The following is a 19,894-nucleotide window of genomic DNA, read 5'->3' as shown; positions in this document are numbered from 1 at the left end:
GTGCATGTATTCTTTATAAGGACACCAGTCATAGTGGACAAAGGGCTCGCCCTACTCCACTATGACCTCATTTTAACAAAGTACATGTGCAACCTATTTCCAAAGAAGGCTCCATTCTGAGTTACTTTAACATATCAATTTTGGGGGTACACAGCTGAATCCATCACAGTGTTCCTCAAACGTTAGTCATTTTTAACCACCTTTGTAATTGTTCTCATGAATAATGGGCCACCTATTCTGTTATTTGCTACTAGCTCTTGTATCTTTACCTAAGACCATAATACACTATACCATAAACGGAAACCTAGTGTTACATGCTTAATGGTGCACATAACACATGGAATACATAAATATAAACATACAAATTGGGGCGCCTGGGTGGCTCAGTTAAGCGTCTGCCTTCCGCTGGAGTCAGTTCCAGGGTCCTGGGATCGAGCCCTCTGTCAGGCTCCCTGTTCAGCAGGGTGTCTGCTTCTCCCTCTCCTTCTGCCTCTTCCCCTGCTTGTACTCTCTCCCTCTCAAATAAATAAATAAACCCTTAAAAAATAGCATAATAAATCTAAGTACATAACTATTAAAATAGGTGTCAATATATTCCCCCAGATAATTTTTGCATCCCTCTGGCTGAGAATGCCCTTTGGAAAACACATACCTCTAATCTGGATGGGGGCTGGGGAATGTTTCTAGAAATAACATCGCAAACCCAGAAGGCACTCTCAGCATGAGGATTTCAGGCCCTTTGATGGGGGGAAGCAGAGACAGGCCATGGTCTATTGGGGCTTGGGTTGGAGTACGAGGTCTAACTACTCTGCTGACCCAGTACCACAGATCTGAGGATCAGAGCGACCTTACAAATCACATTTTATAGATGAGAAAAAGGAGATGCAGAGAGATGAAGGCCAGTCAGTGCAAGGGCTGTGCAAGGGCTGGAACCTGATCCTCTGACTTTCCAGTGTTAACCCCTTGGTGCCGGTGCCTCCAATGGCCAGGGCTAGAGCCAGTTTCTTGGCAACCTGTATTAGATTAAACAGGAGTCTGTGTTTCAGGTGCACTGTCTTGTGAGTGATGAGGACACACCAAGTGTTTTCAAACTCTCTGGCCATCATGCAACTTTATGAGCTAATTTTGATTTATTGTTATCAAGAGAAAGGTATGTCTTGGATGGATGAAGTTCTCTTAATTGCCCTCAAACTGTTTGCTGGAGAGAATCCTGTGTTGTTATGTTGGTTAACTTTTTTTGTGCGTGAAACTGTAGTAGTCACACATGGTTAAAATTCACATAATTCTCAAAGTATGTGATAAAAAGCTGTCTTTCTAATTCTAATTTATAATACCCCAAATCCCCTCCCTAGGGATAACTGCTGCTACTGTTTCTTATATATCCTTGAGATCTGGAGGTGGAGTGGTAGCTTACACATAAGCACCGGTGAACTATCTGAAACAAATTTCACTAGAATTAATAACTTTGGGAAAAACCACTCAATCTTCACTGATTCCCATGTTTCTACCCTGCCCCTTATGTAACTCACATTCTTCCTTTTCTCATCCCCTTTTAATTAAATTTTAACCCTTTTTTATTTCTGAGTTAAGAACTCAGGCTAGGGAAGGCAGGCAGCTTCAGCCACTACTACTGGCTCATAAGGGAGATTCCGGGTGCACACATTAGGTGATTTTGGCAGGATGATAATTTGGGAAAGGAGAGTAGACGGGTAATAGCATTTATTCAGCACCTACTATTTGACAGGTACTATAAAATATAACCTCATAAGGTGAGTGTTTTATTTCCAGTTTGTAGACAGGCACAGAGTGGTGAGGAAGGTTATGTAACTTGCCTAAGTCTCAGCTTGTCTGATTCCCAAGCTGTCTTGGATGTGCTTCCTGCTGGAGTGGGAACTGCGGCAGGCCAGTCCTGTGTGTGTGTGTGTGTGTGTGTGTGTGTGTGTGTGTGTGTGTGTGTGGTCAGCTCAAATGAACATGGTCTGGGGCAGATTTGGTTCCTTGTAGGATGTGCTTTGTCTTGATCTCTGTGGTCCTCCTGTAACTATACATGGTCTAGGGATGTGATAAACCCACACTGAATGCATGAGTTCCACTCAAAAACAGAGTTTGCTGTGCTGGTGGGATTCCCAGGTAACCAGTTTTAGTGGGAAGGGAGAAAGAGCTGATGTCTGTGAGAGATCTCAAGTGAGGGATTTAGTCATCAGAAAACAAGAGATGAGATCAAATGAGGGGGAGGGTGAGGGGACAGGACAGAAAACCAGGGATTGGATTCATTCAGTGGGTGCGAAAGGATTCCCACTTGAGCCAAGGGAGAAAAATTCAGGAAGGAGGGTTACAGCATGGAATGCTCCAGTCAGAAGATGAGCTTCCAGAGGACACTATTGGCTTTGATGATTAGTGATATTTGGGTGAGTGGGTTCAGTAAAGTGGCAGAAAGGAAGCCAGACTCTGTGCGTGTGGCCGTGGGGGTGGGGGGTGGGGAGAGGGGACAGAAAGAAAGAGGGAGAGAGAGACAGAGAAGTCCACTTAATGTTCATGTTCACCTCGTGTCTTGTTTCGGTCTACCGCAACTTTATGAGGTGAGATTTACCAGCTTCTGTTCTGAAGCCTGGCATTTCTCCCAAGAGCACCAGTTCTGCCTAATGAGGGCAACTCAAGTGAATCCACAGGAAAGAAAAAGGAAAGTGATATTTTAATTTTATCCAGTCTGAAATGCAAGGAATGTGCCTGCAATTCTGAATCATAAATGTATCAATGCATTATTTTATGGAATAGAGATGTGTTCTGCCCAAATTGGCTGTGAAGTGAATAAACATTATTTTTCTACTGAATTCAGCTATAAAATGACTAGAAATCTTCCCATGGGGGTTGGGGGAAAAAAAAGAAGGAAAGAAAAGAGAAAAAGCAGAAACTTACTGCCAGAGGGAAGAGAAGAAATGACCACGGAGCTGACTTTGGTGGGCTTGTGAAGTGCAGAGGTGGCTCCGTGCTCTCTGGGGACTGATCCGTGTTGCTTCCTTCCAAATACCCCAGCTTATAAGGCTAACTCACATTTCCTCCTGCTTTGTTCTCCTTGTTTTCCATTTGAGGGGTTATTCAATCCAATAGAGCTGCATGCAATATTTTGCTTTACCTGGGTTTTGGTTGTATAAACCCAGTAATTTCCTACATCAACAACTGGTAAATTTACAATTATGTGTATCAAGTTTCCTTGGACTGAGAGGTCGGATCACACAGTGGTTTGGCTCATGAGCTTTGCAGCCACACAGATCTGGGTTTGAGACCCAGCTCAGCTATTAAGCAGTTACATGAATTTGGATCTATTAAAAACTCTGGGCCTCAGTTTCCACACCTTGTATGACTGAGATAATACTCATCTTAGGGGATTTTGGAAAGGGTTAAGTTATATGTATACATACATATTTATAGAGTGTGTTCTAAGCCCTGTGCTGAATATTTACATAGTAGTAACTGGAGGTGATTATAGTGATAATAATGATGATTACAATGACCATGATAATACTAATACAGAATCTTGTCCTAGTAGCCTTTTTATTCACTAAACACGAAATAAAAATAAGCCAACAAAGGAGAAAAAGCCCTGTCTAAATGTTCTGCCATAGAAATCTACTTTTGTTGCCCCGATGTACAGTTTTCAGCTTTCTAGAATTTCAAGCCTTTGTTTGACATTAGTGCTTCTAAAAGAATTTTACACCTCACTGGAATGCAAACTTTGTTTTTAAATCTCCAGATAAAAAATGCTACCATATGCTTGAGAACCCCCACCTTTGGCAAGTCACATCACCACCCAAGAATGTACTGCTCAGGGTGTCTTGTTTCTTTGTTAGTTAAACAAAATGTGGCAAGAACCCTGGAATGTGTGTGCTGGCCCAAGTGCACCTGTTTGCACATGTGATCATCAACAAAGTCACTCATCTTATGGGGAGTGGCAGGAAGGTGTAGGAGGAAGTGTTCAGAATCCTGACAAGGTCACTCCCTCACTGGGTGACCTTGGGCAAGTTATTTAACCTTTCTGTGTCTGTTTCCTCACCTGTGCACTGGGTGGTGGTGGGGGGGTGGTGCGGATTATGTCTCTCCTATAGGGCTTATCCTAGGGATAAAGGTGAGGGAAGGATTTCTATGTAAAGAACTTGGCATGGAGCCAGCACACTGGTGATTCCTCTTTTTCTCTTCTCAGGAGACCTGGTATTATCTTTACCAGTAATTCAGAATACAGATTACTACAGTTTTCAGCACTAGCAGACAGAAACAGTGACACACATATTTAAACTGCATGCAATCCCTGAACCATGTGGAGAGCATACTCTTGCATTCAAAATAGGAGATCTGTTCCATTTATAGTAACTGGACTACGTTGTTAATAACTAACCTCAAAGACTAATCATACGGTGAAACATTTCAATGCCGCACTGCCTGTTACTAATCTGTAATCACCATTTTCCATCCTTTCCTTGCCTTTGGATCCCCGCTGCCAGGATGGAGTTCAGGATCGTCCTTTCATCAGTTCCTTGTGAGTGCCCTTAATTCTCTGGCCTTTCTCTCAGCCTCCTGCCTACATGGCCCAGCACAGTCCATTCCCGGTTGCCCCTCTGCCTTCCCCTGTGCCCCAGCAGCTGAACGTTGCTGGACAAAGCCATTCAAGCTGGATGACTGGTTTACTTTTAGCGCAGGGTCCCATCTCCCCGTGGGCGTTCCACACTGGTCACTTTCCCCCCCTCTGTGATGACCATTTCAGGCTTTCTCTCCTTTTAAACCTCCCACGTTCCCTCTTGCCTCCTGGAAGGTGACTCTGCTTCATTCTTTACTCAGAAAATAGAAGCTGTCAGATGGTGACTCCTCCTTCCTCTCCCCATTGCCAAATCAATGATTTCCCTGTATCTGTACCAGCCCCTGGAAGCCTCCTTCCTGCTATGACAAAGCGCCCTTCCTACCACAGGCTTGTCGCCCTGTGCTCCATCTCGGTGCTGTTCCAACTCTAGCAAGCACATGAGTCACCTGGGGTGCTTGTTAAATGCAGAGTCTGATCCAACAGGTCTGGGCCTGAGATTTTGCATATCTAACAAGCTGCCGGGTGATGCCAATGCTTTGAGTAGCAAGACTAGATTCTTATCCCTTCATTATTTTTCTGGTCATTTTCATCATCCTAAGGAGGCTCTAGCATGTTTCATTTTTAAAACCCCACCTTTAATCAAATCTCTCACACACCATCCTATTTTATCTCCTTTCCAAACAATTCTTTTTTTTTTTTTTTAATTAAAGATTTCATTTACTTATTGGAGAAAGAGAGACAGAGAGGGAGAGGAAGAGCAGAGGGAGAGGGACAAGCAGACTCTGCCCTGAGCCCAGAGCCTGATGGGGGTCGGGGGAGGGGCTTGATCTCAAGACCCCAGATCATGATGTGAGCCGAAATAAAAAATCAGATGCTTAACCGACCAAGCCACCCAGACACCCCAAAGGGAGTTGCTTTGTTTTTTAGTAGGCTCCACACCCAGCATGGAGTCCAACACAGGGCTTGAACTCATGACCCCAAGGTCAAGACCTAAGCTGACATCAAGAATCCCACACTTAACCAACTGAGCCACCCAGGCACCCCATGACAATTCTTATTGAAAGAATTTTCTACTGAGGCTGTCTATAGCCATTCAAATTTTATCTCCTTTGTTACGTCTTTATTTTCCTTCTGATTTCAAAAGTAATACACACTCATGATACAAAATTTAAGCTTAACAAAATATATCACACAGAAACTAAACCCTTATCCTCTCTTATGTAAGGCTTACTTACAATCTGTTTTTCATGTTAAATTTTTTTTAATTTGGAAAAATATTTACATATAGAAAAGTACAGATGATGCTATAACAGACATCCTGTGTTTTCAACCACCCAAAATGTGTTAACATTTGTCATAGTTATTGGCTTTATAGCTCCATAAAAAAAGAAACATTAGAGGTAAAACTGAAATCCTGTCTCTCTTCCTAGTGCTGTTCCCTCCCAAAAGGCAGTCGGGCAGCATGAGGTCGGGATGTCTGTTTACCAGGCCCAGATCAGCTGCAAGTGTCAGGAACCCCAACACAGCAGGGCTTAAAGATAAAACTGACTCTGTCTGCATGGATGCCTGGGTAGGATGTCACTGTCCTTCAGTGCTCTGTGGTATCAGGGACATAGGCTCCTCCATCTCAGAGCCCCATCACCTTGCTCCCTAAGGTAGCAGGTCCAGTTCTTGCAGTTCAGCAGAAGGAAGTTGAATTCTGGAATGGCTTTTACCTTGGAAACTTCTCCCTTATGTGAGTTCTACTTTGTCCACACTTCTGCTTATGGTCCATCAGTAATTCCAGTTGCTCTGTCAACCTCATAATTCCTCAGAATATTTCATCTGCCAATGGCATTTTTTCACCAATGTTATTTTTAAAACAAACATTTTAAAGTAAATGTGTTAAAATGTCCTCTCTGGATATTTAAGTCAGGACAGTTGGTAAGCTGTGTGGTTCATCCACAAGGCTTGTTCCTGCCTTTCTTTCTCTTCCCATTTTACATTCATTTTAGGTTATATCCTCTCCTAGAATCACATTTCTTCCCATACACGAATTCCCAACTTCATAGCTACATCCTGGATACTAAGCTTTCCTGAATGTGTCTAGTATGCCCAATAGCCAGACATTTCTTGGATGTATCCAAGGCACTTCAATCTCAACATGTTCAAAACTGAACTTTTTCTGCTTGTTGTTGCTCCACATTCTCTTGGGTGTGGCCCTTGTTGACATGGTCACAACTGGCTCACCAGCACCACTCCTACATTCCAGACCATGGAAAGTGCAAAGAGGGAGTGAAAGGTTGCTCACCTTCCTCTTGCAGCACCTCTCGCAGGGGTGCCTGCAGCTTCCTCTTACAGGAGATCTGGAATTTGCTCCTTCCGCTTTTGTTCACTTCCTTTGGCACTGGTATTAGTTATTGCTGCATAGTAGGGCACTTCAAAACTTAGTGGCTGAAATCGATACCATTTATTATTGCTCACAAATATAAGGATCAGGTGGTGGACAGCTTATCTGGTCTTAGTTGGCTTGATGCATGCAACTGCTGCCAGCACTGGGTACATACAGCTCTGCTGACCTTGGCTGGGCTATCTGGGATTTTAGGGGATGGGTTGGTCTGGGATTGTCCCAGCTCATCTCCACATGGCCTCTCATCTTCTGACAGCCTAGCCTGGGACTTATTTTCAAGGCATGGAAGGGTTCCAAGAGAGGTGGGAAGTGTTCATGGCTCCTGGAGACCCAGACTTGAAACCAGCACAAGATTACTTCCACCAGTCTATTGGCTAAAGCAAGCTGAGGCCAGCTCTGATTCAAGGGGTGAAGGAAAAAAAAGACTCCTTTTTTTCATGTTAGGAGCTGCAAAAATGTGGATACTGGTAGGATTGAGATTTGGGACTTTTTTTTTTTTTTTTTTTTTTAAATAATGAACCTATCACAGGAAGACTGGGTAATTTAGTTTCTAGGTAGGTGGTCATGTGCCCAGCAAAAATTTGATGGTTCCATTTATAAAAGGAAGAAAGGGGGAATGGGAATTAGGGATAATTTATAGACTCTGTTTCAGAAGGAATTATAGTTCCCTATTCATCTTCCCTAAATGGAAGCTACACTCTCAATCTCTAGATATAAATAATAATATTATCATTCTGACAAGATTTCTGTTCTTAACTAGTGCACAAATTTTTGATTTCCCTTGACTCTGGTGACCTAGCACTTACTCTCTGACCTCTTGATAAAGGTCATAAAACAAAAATAAACGTCATAAAACAAATCAAGTTAAGGTGCTTACAAACATTTGGGAGTTTTTTTTTTTTTTTTTTCCATTTGGGAGTTTAATACACCTAGTCTTTATGCTATTTTGTAGTGCCCAGGAAAGCAGTATTTAAAGCAGTATCTAAAACCTATTTTTTCTTAATTGTACTCCGCTATTCACAAAATCCCAAACAATAACATTACTATTCCTCCAAAGTCCAACAGACCAAATCTGGATTGACTAGTACATCCTGGTATTTTATTACATAGCACTAAGAACATATAAGAATTTTGGGATTCTTCAAAAGGGACAGATGTTTTACATTTAAGTAAAAATGCACAGTCATGTTTGAATTTAAAGTCATTTCCTCATTATTGTTTAAAGTGAACGGGGTCTCCTGAGGATTAATAACAGCTTCTGGAGTTTCTCATCATAGGTTTTGAATAACTGTCCATAAGCCGCTTTAAGTCATGGTAGTTGGAAGCTATTTGGTGAACATAAAGTCATGAGCTGTCAGTCTAAGATAGAAAGAGGCTAAAACTGTCCAATTTCATGGTGGTGGCCATCTTCATTTATTTGTTTGCCAGTAGTTTCAAGGGGGAGACTGAACAATGAAGAATGTTATCTTACTTCTCGACAAGCTCAGCAGAGGCAGGCTGTACCAGAGGAGCGTGACCTCTCTCTGCCCCTCTGTACTGTTCTTGCACTACAGATTAAGTAGAAGAATCTGGCTGGGTGTTTCTCAGTGCGCTCAGTGGCACCAACTGTAAAGCATCTGTTACTTTTCTGTTGCATAGCCTGACAGAATTTCTCAGGAGGTCTAAATTTCCTACAAATCAGGACGTGATTGTCATCCTGAACTCTGACCTCCCATCCAATTTTTAAAAAGATGGATGAGAGCCCAATGCTGTGTGAGAGTAGAGGATGTTGTGAAGGTGGAGTTAGGAATCACGTCAGCTCCAAAAGATGCCAAGGTGATTGGGTAAGGTTTTTTCTGTAACCAGAACTGAATGCCCTGACACCAGGAGATCTGGAGCAGCTGGGATTGGCTACCACTTGGATGATGTGGATTTATAAACACGTAAGAGAGACATGATTACATGATCTCCTCCATTTTCCTGTGTGGCTCTGATACATTAAGAAATTTTAAAATCCAGGAATTTCCCTTAAAAAAGATCCTCTCAAAAAGTGTATTATGCATAAGACTACTTCAGAGAAAGGCATACATATCTTGAGTCATGTTTGAAGATGTAAAGAAGACTGCAGTTGGTTTAAATCACTCATATGCTTCTGAACCGGAGAATGAGTGAAGATGGCAGGGTGTGAGAGCCATAGAGAGTGGTGAGGATTCTTCAGACTGTAGAGTGTGCATCTAAGAGGATAACTGTACATTAGGGAAAACACTCCTCCCCCAAACTGGCCCCGTGTAATGCCTGAGAACTGATGCTAAAATTTAGTATTAGCACAAAAGCTGGAATGACAAACAGCCCTGGTTTGTCTCAGACTGAGGGGGGTTTCTGAGACATGGGACTTTCTGTTTTAAAACAGGCTAAGTCCTGGCCAAACTGGGATAAGTTGCTCACCCTAACTCGTTTTACCAGTGCACATGGTGGAATGTGAGAGTGAAAAGTGCCTACTGAAGAGGGCATGTTCCAGGCTTAAGGAACCAGTCAGCTCCCCAGAGGTGTATGTGTGTACTATGAAGGCAAGACCTCAGAGGCCAAGCTGCCCAGAGCCCCTGAAAATGTCCACTCCAAGAGATTCCAGATCTGAGGTAGTTTTAAGTGCTATGATTCAGAATAGAGTTATTCCATATTTTGCTCGATTTCCTCTTAGGACAACTGCAGGACTCATTTAGGACACAGGGTGTGCCCCTATGGCACGAGAGGTTCTCCTCCACATACCAGAAAGCCCCATATAGATGGGACATCTTGACAATGTTATGAAGCCACCCTGAAATAAAATGCATAGGTAAGTCAGGATCCTCTGGTAGGGCTTTTTGTACAACTGTTTTCAGTGTCACCTATGGACATACCTCTTTTTAAAACACAACTTATTACAGAGGCATATAAAAATCGCCATGCCTGGCAATAATTAATGGCCCCTTTTACTGTAGTCCTGAGATGCAGAGAAGTTCAGGGGTCTTCCAAGTGACATGTTTTCCATAGCTGGTCAAACCTTAATGTGGCACCTCTAAGATTAGAAGCGCTATTTGGTCTCCAATGTAATATTAGATCCACAGTTCCTTTAACATTTTTTTCCAATTATTGAAAATGGCAAAACTCCCACTACCTAGAAACTGTATGGCACTTTGACTCTAAGACTGAATTATGACAATTCAATTCTACAGTATGATCTCATAGTTAAAGAAAAGTACACGTGGTTTTGAATAGCAAGGCTCCGGTGTCAAATGCTTGAGTAGAAATCTCACTTTGGTACCTTGATCATTGTGCATAAATGATGTCTGTTCAGGATGCTATAACAAAATACCACAGACTAGGTGGCTTATAAACAATAGAAATTTACTTCTCGGGATGCCTGGGTGGCTCAGCGGTTGAGTGTCTGCCCTTGGATCAGGGTGTGATCCCAGAGTCCTAGGATCAAGTCCCACATTGGGCTCCCTGCAGGGAGTCTGCTTCTCTCTCGGCCTGTGTCTCTGCCTCTCTCTGTGTCTCTCATGAATAAATAAATAAAATCTTAAAAAAAAAAAGAAATTTATTTCTCATGGTTTTAAAGCTGGAAGTCCAAGATCAGGATGCCAGCAGGGTTGGGTTCCAATGAAGGCCCTTTCCCTGGTTGCAGACTGCTGACTTCTCAAGGAGCCAGGGAGCCCTCTGGGGTCTATTGGAGTACTAATCCCAACCAAGAAAGCTCTCCTTTTATAACCTAATCACCTCCCAAAGGCCTCCACCTCCTAACACCATTACTTTGGGATTAAGATTTCAACATATAAATTATGGGGGGGGGGGGGCGGTGAGGAGAAGGATACAGATATTCAGACCTACACCCTGAAGGGCTATGCTGAGGTTTTATTATGTAACTTATGGCCTGGTACACAGTATATTCTGAATAAATATTTCCTTTCTTCCTAATTCCCAAACCAGTCTTGTAGGATGAACTTCTAGGTTGACTCTAATCTTGGAATAAGAAGAAAGACTACTTCTACACTTGAAATCTTCAATGGATTCCTGTAGAAGAGATAAAGAATGTTCTATTTATTTGTAGTTTTATGGCAAATTAAGGCCACAACCTTCTGAATTATTAAAGATCAATAAGTATCATTTCAAACTACTTTCTCAATGACCAGGATCCTGCCTCTGTGAAGGATCTGCCAACATTTTGTTTAACAAATCTATAAAATACTATAACTAGCAATAACTGGCATATAAAGTCAAGTATTAAGGTACAAAATCACCCCTGATTTTTAGAAATGCTATCCCCATGATCATTAGTGAAATGACTTAAGCTTTCTGAGTGTTAAACTACTCCCAAATCTTACTTTAAAAACATTTTTGAAAACTTACTGGAATTGTATTGCCTGCTGTTATAGATTTCAAGTAAAATTACCATGTTATCTGGGATCTAGTCTTAACAGGCTTGACTAAGGATTTGTTGCTCTCTCCAGAGTTTCTCTAGGTTTCACATTTTGAGGGGAGGGTACATTTGTTTGTCATTAAGTATTTAAAGTTCATAAACACAGGCAAAGAAATTTTAAAGACTTTCTATCAAATTGACATAAAATCTAAAGATGGCCCATGGGAAAGCAAACACTGACTTGTGACAGGATTTTCTACTAGAACTGTTATGATCTCTAGCTTCCAAATAACACACATTTTTTAATCATCTGAAGTATACCTGGTTATGAGATGTAGAAGCAATATATTGGATATATCACTTAAAATGTGTCCAATTGGAGTTGACATTTAAAAGAAAAGCAAACTAAATTTAAACACTGTCAATGAAAGTCAGTATTAATATCATAAGACCGGTTTAGTTGGTCAAAAGCAAAAAAAAGGTTTAGTAAGACTGCATATTAATATGGCTCAGTGATTTTAGGATTGAATTTTTAAATCTAAATAATTTTATTTTATTTATTTATTTTTAAAAAAGATTTTATTTATTTATTCATTCATTCATGAGAGACACAGAGAGAAAGAGAGGCAGAGACACAACACAGGCAGAGTAAGAAGCAGGCTCCCTGCAGGGAGCCCGATGTGGGACCGGATCCCGGGTCTCCAGGGTCACGCCCTGGGCTGAAGGTGGCGCTAAACCACTGAGCCACGGGGCTGCCCAATTAATTTTATTTTAAAAGAAAGAGATGTTAAACACATAGGTATCTGACTTTATCCTCCTAGTCTATATATCAGGGACTGGCAAACTACAACTCACAGGCCAAATCTGGCAATTGGTTGTCTTGATAAAGTTTTATTGGAACACAGCTATCTATGCTCATTCGATGTATGGTCCGTAGTCCCTTTATTTCAACCACAGAGTTGAGTAGTTGCAAGAGATCATATAGTGTTCTGATACAACTGGAAAATGTTTTCAAATAAAATGAACATTAAAATCATTATTAAAAAGAGAAAAAATACCCCTAGGTACTCTGGTTTAAAAACTGTCTTTTCAATATTTGAATAATATTTTCTTTATGACTTCTCTTTAACCACAAAAACCTTCATCTTTTGAATCAGATATTTAAAATGTTTCCAATAAAGATTTTAAATTTGAATAAGAACTATTTAGAGGTGAATGACTTGCATTTGTAAGTCTCACTATTGAGCAGTAAAGATTTTCCTTAAATGAGACCAAGTGGTATAGTGAGCTTATAACTATTATTAGTGAAAGCAGAAGTTTCTAATATACCTTGTAACACAAAGAACCCTGAATTTCGATCAGCATGTCAGTACAGTTTTTCAAACTGCGCCACATACAAGTTTCTTCTGCTTCGTATAGCTACATACCTAAAATAGTCTTAAGGTCAAAGCCAGACAGACATACCTTTGTCACTTAATGTATTGACCAGGGGGGTGATACAGTTGAGTTTATTTCTTCTACTAAAATTATGGAGAGAAAAACAAAACATACCTAAAATAGGCTGACGGGTAAAGCCAAATATGCGTACCCTTGTCAGTGAATGTGTTGGCCATGAATGATGCAGCTGAGTCTACTTCTTTCACCAAAATTATGGAAAAACACCCAAAACCAAAACTCGAGGGTGATCACTATAACAATCTTAAAAGTAAAAAAGGAGAGAAATTCAGAAGTGGTCTAACCCAATGATCAGCTCAGACTTGACTTTCACTAGAAGCTATTTTTGGAGTCCCATATTTTAATTGTTGAGTAAAGAAGGCTGTAACAGAAAAGATGTCTATGAGAAAGTCATGTCCAGCTAATTTGTACAGTGATAGTGGTCTGAAACAACTGTAAAGTCATCAGGTTATTGACAGCTGGAGAAATTCCACATGCTAAGCAACTCAGCTACAAAGAAGTATTAGAGGTCTAAGATGAAAAATACACTTGAATCTGTAATTGAATTAGACAAGCCTTGCTGGTCACCAGGACACACAGCAAACGCTGGGTTACCAGAAGTGCATTTATCAGCCACAGTGATTTATTGAGTGCTTTAATAATACAAGTGTACATCAACTGATCCACAGTCAAAAGTGGCAGGTCCCTAAGAAATTTACAAGCACTTTAAGTAAATCAAAATACATATTATTTTGTTCAATCCAACAGTCTTCTGTGTGGGGGACAGAAGGCTAGTGATAAACAGAGTCTCAGTAATGCACAGTGATTCTGATTGAAGCTTTTGTACAAAAAACTTGTTCCCAGTAGCATGCACCCACCAATAAAGACTTCAGTACAAAAAATTAACCCTAAGCACTACATTTAAGTAGAAATGAGATATAATTCTGAATTCGTGTTTTCCCAAAGATCACATAAAAGGAAAAAAAATCAAAATAAAACAAACAACAAAAAACAAAACCACACAGTAATACAAAGCTTTGTAAGAAAGCTCTTACTATTACAGATCCAACATCGTTTGCACTGAAAACAAAAGTTCCCATCCATGTTGAGGTGGGAAAAAAAAAAAAAAACCAACCCAAATCTTTCAAGTTAATAGAAATCAGGAAAGGGAATAAATTGAGAAGGGGTGGTGGTGGAGGGAAGAGGCAAGGAAAAGGAGGAAGAAGAGGGAGGGAGAAGGAAGGGAGTGGGGGGATGGATGACATACCATCAGAAAAAGGTTCAAAATTTAATAAAAATAAGAAAATAAGAACCGAGGTCTGGAGGGGTGGGTAGGGCTATTGATGCACTTGGTGAATGTGCTTGCACAGGTCCGGCGGGGGCAGCAAGCAGCAGGCCCCTATGTGGCATACCGCTTGGTCCACTGTCTGGCCATCCGGTCGTGCTCTGCTCTGTTGGTCATGTACTGTGTGGCAATGCTGCCCACCAGAGGGTCAGCTGGAAGGGAAACAGAGTCAGGAATCAGTAAATACCAGCAGCATTTCTTCTTTCGAAGCTGGGGAAAAGGAGTGTCTGGAAAGCTAGCCTTCATTCAAGGAATAGATGAGGAGATGGTGGGAAGTGGCTGCTCTAACTTGGAACAATGTCACTTTAGCAAAGACCCGTAAATGACCTGACAGTGACAGATCGCATTTCACACCAGCTGCCCAGAGTCATCTACCTGTGCTTTTACTGATGGCTCTTGTCATGCCTCTTGACAGGTCTTATTCTCTCCCTCTGCCCCCACTGCACACTTCTCACTCTCCTCCCCATGTTTTTAGGTAGCTGTTTCATGGAGAACTCTTTGAGAAGTGGTTCTGTTGGCCTGGCCAATTCCTTCACCCTGGGGCTTAGACCCTAGGGGGTGGCAGTGGTGGCACTCACACCCTTCAGTGCTTCCACTGGGGGAGAATTCAGGATCCTCAGCTGAACATGAGCAAGCAGCAGCCTTAGTGAGACCTATTGACACAGGGGAAGATGGTCTACTTCTTCCTCCAAAGGTGGAAATAGCAAAATCCATATAGCTCTTTATTATTAAAATACTGGTAGATATTAAATAATAGCTAATATGTCCTAAACTTTAACATACTAACTCCATAAAGGTCTGAGGAACTGACACTTCAGGAACTGAAACACTAGGAGGGTAGTAAGCCACTTGCCCAAGACAGAGTAAGTGGCGGCACGAGGCTCTGAGCCTGGAGCCCACACACTTAACTACACACTGCTTGGGAGATTGCTCTCTACCCAGAGAGGATTGGGAAAAAAAAAAAAAAATCAGAGCAATTAAAAATAAAGTAATTTAGGTTTCTGGGGGTCCCAGAATGTACCCCTTTCTCTCCATTCCCTAGTTTCACTCCTTCCCTGATTTTTATTTCCTCTGTTTTTGGTGTTGAGAATTTGAGTGTATTAGAGCAGATGGATAAGGAGGAACCAAAAGGGAAAGGAGCAAAATTAGCAAACAGTATGTTAAAGATGAAAAGAGTAAGGAAGTGTGCCTATGGTCTAACGCAACCTATAACTTGGGAAGATTCTGGCTTAATAAGATACTCATGGTCATACATTCTCAATATTAGAGGTGCAACAGAAATACCATCTTTTAATGATCTGCAGAGACTGCTGCTGACAAAGCATTTCCAAGCCTTCTCTCCACAAGACATTGCTTACATTTTAAGAAACCTTGCTTATGTTTTCTTGGACTTGTGCTAGGCTTGATTATATTTATTCTAGGGAGAGGCTAGTTTCTTACATTCACTTATATCACAATTTAAATAGATTACCCAGTGTGGGGGGGGGGGGGGCGGGGAGGAGGTTTGTTGAGAACTTCTGCCTCTCTGGCTACTTTGTGATTTTTCTCCTTCACTTTGCCCAAATGTTGAAACTAAAACTATCACTTAAACCAACCAGGTTCAGGGATGCCTGAGTGGCTCAGCAGTTGAGTACCTGCCTTTGGCTCAGGGTGTGATCCTGGATTCCCAGGTTCGAGTCCCACATCAGGCTCCCTGCATGGAGCCTGCTTCTCCCTCTGCCTCTCTGTCTCTTGTGAATAAAAAAAAAAAAAAAAAAAAAAAAAACACCAAAAAAAACCAACCAGGTTCAAAAAGATTTAAACTAATAATACCAAATGCCTGAAAACTGGTTAAGATATTTTTAAGAACTGTGGTCTTTCAGTTCAGATTAAGTAATGGCTTTAGAGTCTAAAGTGCCAAAGAGAGGTCTGAGTCACAGTTCTCCACTCTTGAAAAAAAAATCATCTTATTCCAATTTCTGGCAGTCTAGAATGCAAAAGCTTCAGTCATCAAGGTATCTTCAAGATACTCCACCTTCAAGAGCTGAAGTCTACATCATTCAAGACAAATGTTTAATTGAACATGATCTCTATTAGTGAAATGCACTGAAGATCCATCTGTGCATTCCTTTTTTTTTTTTTTTTTTAAAGATTTTATTTATTTATTCATGAGAGACACAGAGAGGCAGAGACACAGGCAGAGGGAGAAGCAGGCTCCTCGAAGGGAGCCCAATGAAAGACTCGATCCCTGGACTAGAATCATGCTCTGAGCTGACGCACTGATTGAGGTAAAGGACAGGCTTACTGTCTGAATGACCAGTGACATTCATGTTTTGCCTCAAATTGTATTCTCACAGTGTGGGCATTATGGGGAATAAGATAGGTCTGTCATTTCAGCTCAAAGGAGGAAGAAGGGAACAGATGAAGGATAGGGAACAGGAAGCTGTGTGTGGGAAAAGGTGTTACAATCAGGTGTTAATACTATTTCAGTAGGAGAAGAAGGGGGGAAATCTTAAAGCAAGTTAGAGCACTGAGAGAATTGACATGCATTATGTAAAGTTTTTTTCTATGCTTAAACAATTAACATTAGATTTCTTTCGGAGTTCCTTTTACCTTTCCAAGTTTGACTATAAAAATATTATTTTTCCACTTGTAAAACTATACATGCTAACTATAAAAGCAATAATTAATAAAAACCACTTCAAACAATACATAAGACTGAAAACTGTAGGTGAAGACCATCTGTAAATTTACTCAGAAGTACTGTTAACATTTTGCCTTAATATCCTCCTGGGCTACTTCTCTAAACACACAATTTAAAAAAGATGAATTTATAGTCTGCTTTTGTAATGTTGTAAAAACTTTTTATATCAATAATTACAAATCTACTTCATCATTTTAAATATTCACCTGAATAACCAAATTCTTGTTTAGAGACCTTTGGATTCTTACCAATTTTTGGCTTTATAAAAAACGCTGTGAGGAACAGTACTGTGCATACACTTTCACAAATTTATGCAGATCTGAAATTCGTTTAAAGTATAAATGAATAACATAAAAATATAAAATGAAGGAATTAAAAAATCACGTGTTATTAACCAATTCTCAATGCTAAAATGTTTTGCTGAATAGAAGAAAGTTAAGATTGTAGGTTAATGAATCAAAACTATATAATATAGGGGTGCCTAGCAGCTTGGTTGAGCAGCTGGCTCTTGATTTAGGCTCAGGTCATGATCTTGGGGTCCTGGGATTAAGCTCTGCACTGGCCTCCATGCTCAGTAGGGAGTCTGCTTGAGGATACTCTCTCTTCCTCTGCCCCTCTCCCTGTTTGTGCTCTCTCAAATAAATAAATCTTTAAAAAAAAAGTAAAGATAAAAACCATTAAAAAAAACAAAAACAAAACTATGCAACATATATATGTAGCAAAATGACTATCACAGTGAATTTAATGGAATAAAACACTCTTTGTAGTGTATAATTACGAACCTAAGTAAAGATGAATCTCCTTACACAGGTTTCATATTTCATGGATAGAGATATGCCAGGGATGTAATAACAGTCTCCAAACATAAATTACTTGACCTTATTTCTCTAATATTTTCTTTCTAAAAAAGAAGGGAAAAATTCCCATCATTTTGAGTTTCTACATCGTTACTAATTTCCCAAATCTTCATTGATCTTTGATATTATCCTGTATCAGTCTTCTTCCTCTTTACTAAAGAAAACCCACAAAATTTATCAGTGGATAAATTAAAATTTAAGTATTCTACAGTTTTTGCCTTCTTCAAAGCAATTATTTGAATTTTTGGAAGAGGAACATTTATGTTTATGCTTTGCAGCACAAGGTTGGATAATTTTAATCACTTAATTCTTTCAAATACCAATGCTGCATGTATTAGAGGTTCTCTGAGGCTGAGGAACAGGATTTACAGCATGGATGTGAGAGTATATAATGCTCTTCATTAACTAGACCTCTAAACCACATCACCTCATCTGCTTAATAAAAATGCCTTCATTTTTGTTGACACAATACTAGCTAAGAAATACTAGCTTGAATGAAAGTACAAGACTGAAAGACAATTGACAATAGGGTAGCAGCACACCTTCCTCTTCCCTCCTCTCTACTTCCTAGTTTCATCTCTGCCTCCCTACACAGTTCCAGGTACAAAGAGAAGCTGTTTACTAAATGCTTCTTGACTGAATAGCCATCATAATTATTTGCAAGTGAGCATAAGGTGATCATACTGAGTACTCTGCTCCACCCCCTCCCTTTTTTTTTTTTTTTTTGAAATCTGTGGTCTGTGTACCTTTGACTCGAGAAGAGAATGGCTTAGACAAGTCCTGCAACTTCATCTCCAGGCTTGCCTCTCTCTTGGCTGGGGCTACATTGGGTACCCTGGAAGCCAAATGGGTTAAAGCTTATATAGAAAAGGTGGGGGACAGGAATCAAGATTAAAGGGGATAAGCAGCAACTGTATGGCAAGAAGAGGGTGGAAAAGACAGGCAGACTACTGAACTGCTGAGTGATTCTATTTGCAAGATCAAAGAATATTCTTAGTTGGTAGGTGATATGGGAAAAATTACATGTAAAAATATTGGATTCCATTTTCTTAAGAAAATCTATATAGTCTTAAAAAAATCACAAACAAAAATAGTACAGAATAGTGGAAAAGCACATGGGCTCTGGATACAGACTGCATGGGTATGTAGCTCAGTTCCACCAGTAACTGAGTCACCTTGGGCAAATTACTTAACTTCTCTGTGCCTCCTTAGTTTATGCAACTACAAAATGGAGTCAGTAACAACTCGTTAAAATGTTGTTAAGACTTAAATGCATTAATTCCTGTAATGTGGATACAAAATTGCTATTATTTTCAAAATAAAGACCGGCAACTAAGTGTTCTTATGTATCTTTTACAAATATAAATCTGATCATCTTTGTGAAGGCATTCTCCTCAGATAAAAATCCAGAAGTCCTAAGTATGGCTCCCAAGATCTTTGATCTAGACCTCAGTCAGAAAAAACAACTTGCAGTTTCCTCTTAAAACCCTGCTCTTTCATAGGTCTGCACTTTTGCTTCTGCTGCTTCCTTTGCTTGAAGGCTTCTACTCATTTCTCAATATTTAGCTCAAGCACAGCATCCTTGGGGATGTCTTCTAGGAGCTTCCTAGCAGTCGTAAGTGTCCCATTTCTGTTTTGTCTGTTCCTACCTCTATCACCACACTGAGAATACTGCCTTTTAGTTGTCTGTTTACTTATCTCTATTTCCCACTGGACTGGAGCCTACACATTCATTCGTTTGACCAATATTTACCAAGTCTGTACTCTGTTCTAGGTACTGGAGAACAAGTGCTACACAAAATCCTGCCTCGTGGCAGGATTTCTGCCTGGCACTTGACTGCATGGATATAAGTACAGATAGAAGAACAGAAGAAGGAACACACACAAAACAGCAACCATAAATAGTAGCTACTCCACACGGCATGTGTCCCTGTGTAGCTCTAGCATTTTAAGTTGGTTCATCACAGAAGTTTCCTCTCTAAATTTGAGTTATCAGCAAGTCAGAGAAAGGGACCTGATGGTGATTGTGACAGCTTTCTTTCACTTTTCTACTTTAAAAAAAAAAAAATTTATTATTGAAATTTGTGCTTTGCACTTTGTCATTTTTGGATTCTTCAAGGCTATAAATGACTTTGTCAGCGGTTCCATTACACCTAAGATTAACACTATTCTTTTAGCTACTCACCAAGTCCCTGGAAGCTTTCTGTGTGTCTGCCTTGTAATGATGAGAATAGCTCATTT

The 19,894-nt window shown here is 40.4% G+C and overlaps 1 protein-coding gene across 11 annotated transcripts in view; it reads right to left on the bottom strand.

Moving 5' to 3' along the window:
* Positions 1 to 13,389: 13,389 nt before the first annotated feature.
* UBE2E2 (ubiquitin conjugating enzyme E2 E2) overlaps positions 13,390 to 19,894 on the bottom strand; it is a 469,097-nt gene continuing 462,592 nt past the window's right edge. For 10 of the 11 annotated variants that reach the window (XM_077865379.1, XM_077865383.1, XM_077865380.1 and 7 more), the window contains one exon: positions 13,390 to 14,265. In XM_077865379.1, coding sequence (XP_077721505.1) covers positions 14,168 to 14,265 — 98 coding nt within the window. In that variant the 3' untranslated portion in view covers positions 13,390 to 14,167. Of the gene's footprint in view, positions 14,266 to 17,578; positions 17,698 to 19,894 lie in introns of all 11 variants that reach the window. The other variant, XR_013361371.1, reaches the window with a different exon arrangement.

Source organism: Canis aureus, chromosome 22, assembly GCF_053574225.1.
Source record: "Canis aureus isolate CA01 chromosome 22, VMU_Caureus_v.1.0, whole genome shotgun sequence".
Taxonomy (NCBI): Eukaryota; Metazoa; Chordata; class Mammalia; order Carnivora; family Canidae; genus Canis; species Canis aureus.
The sequence above is the reverse complement of the archived record's forward strand: the minus strand, read 5'-3'. Positions and strand labels throughout refer to the sequence as shown.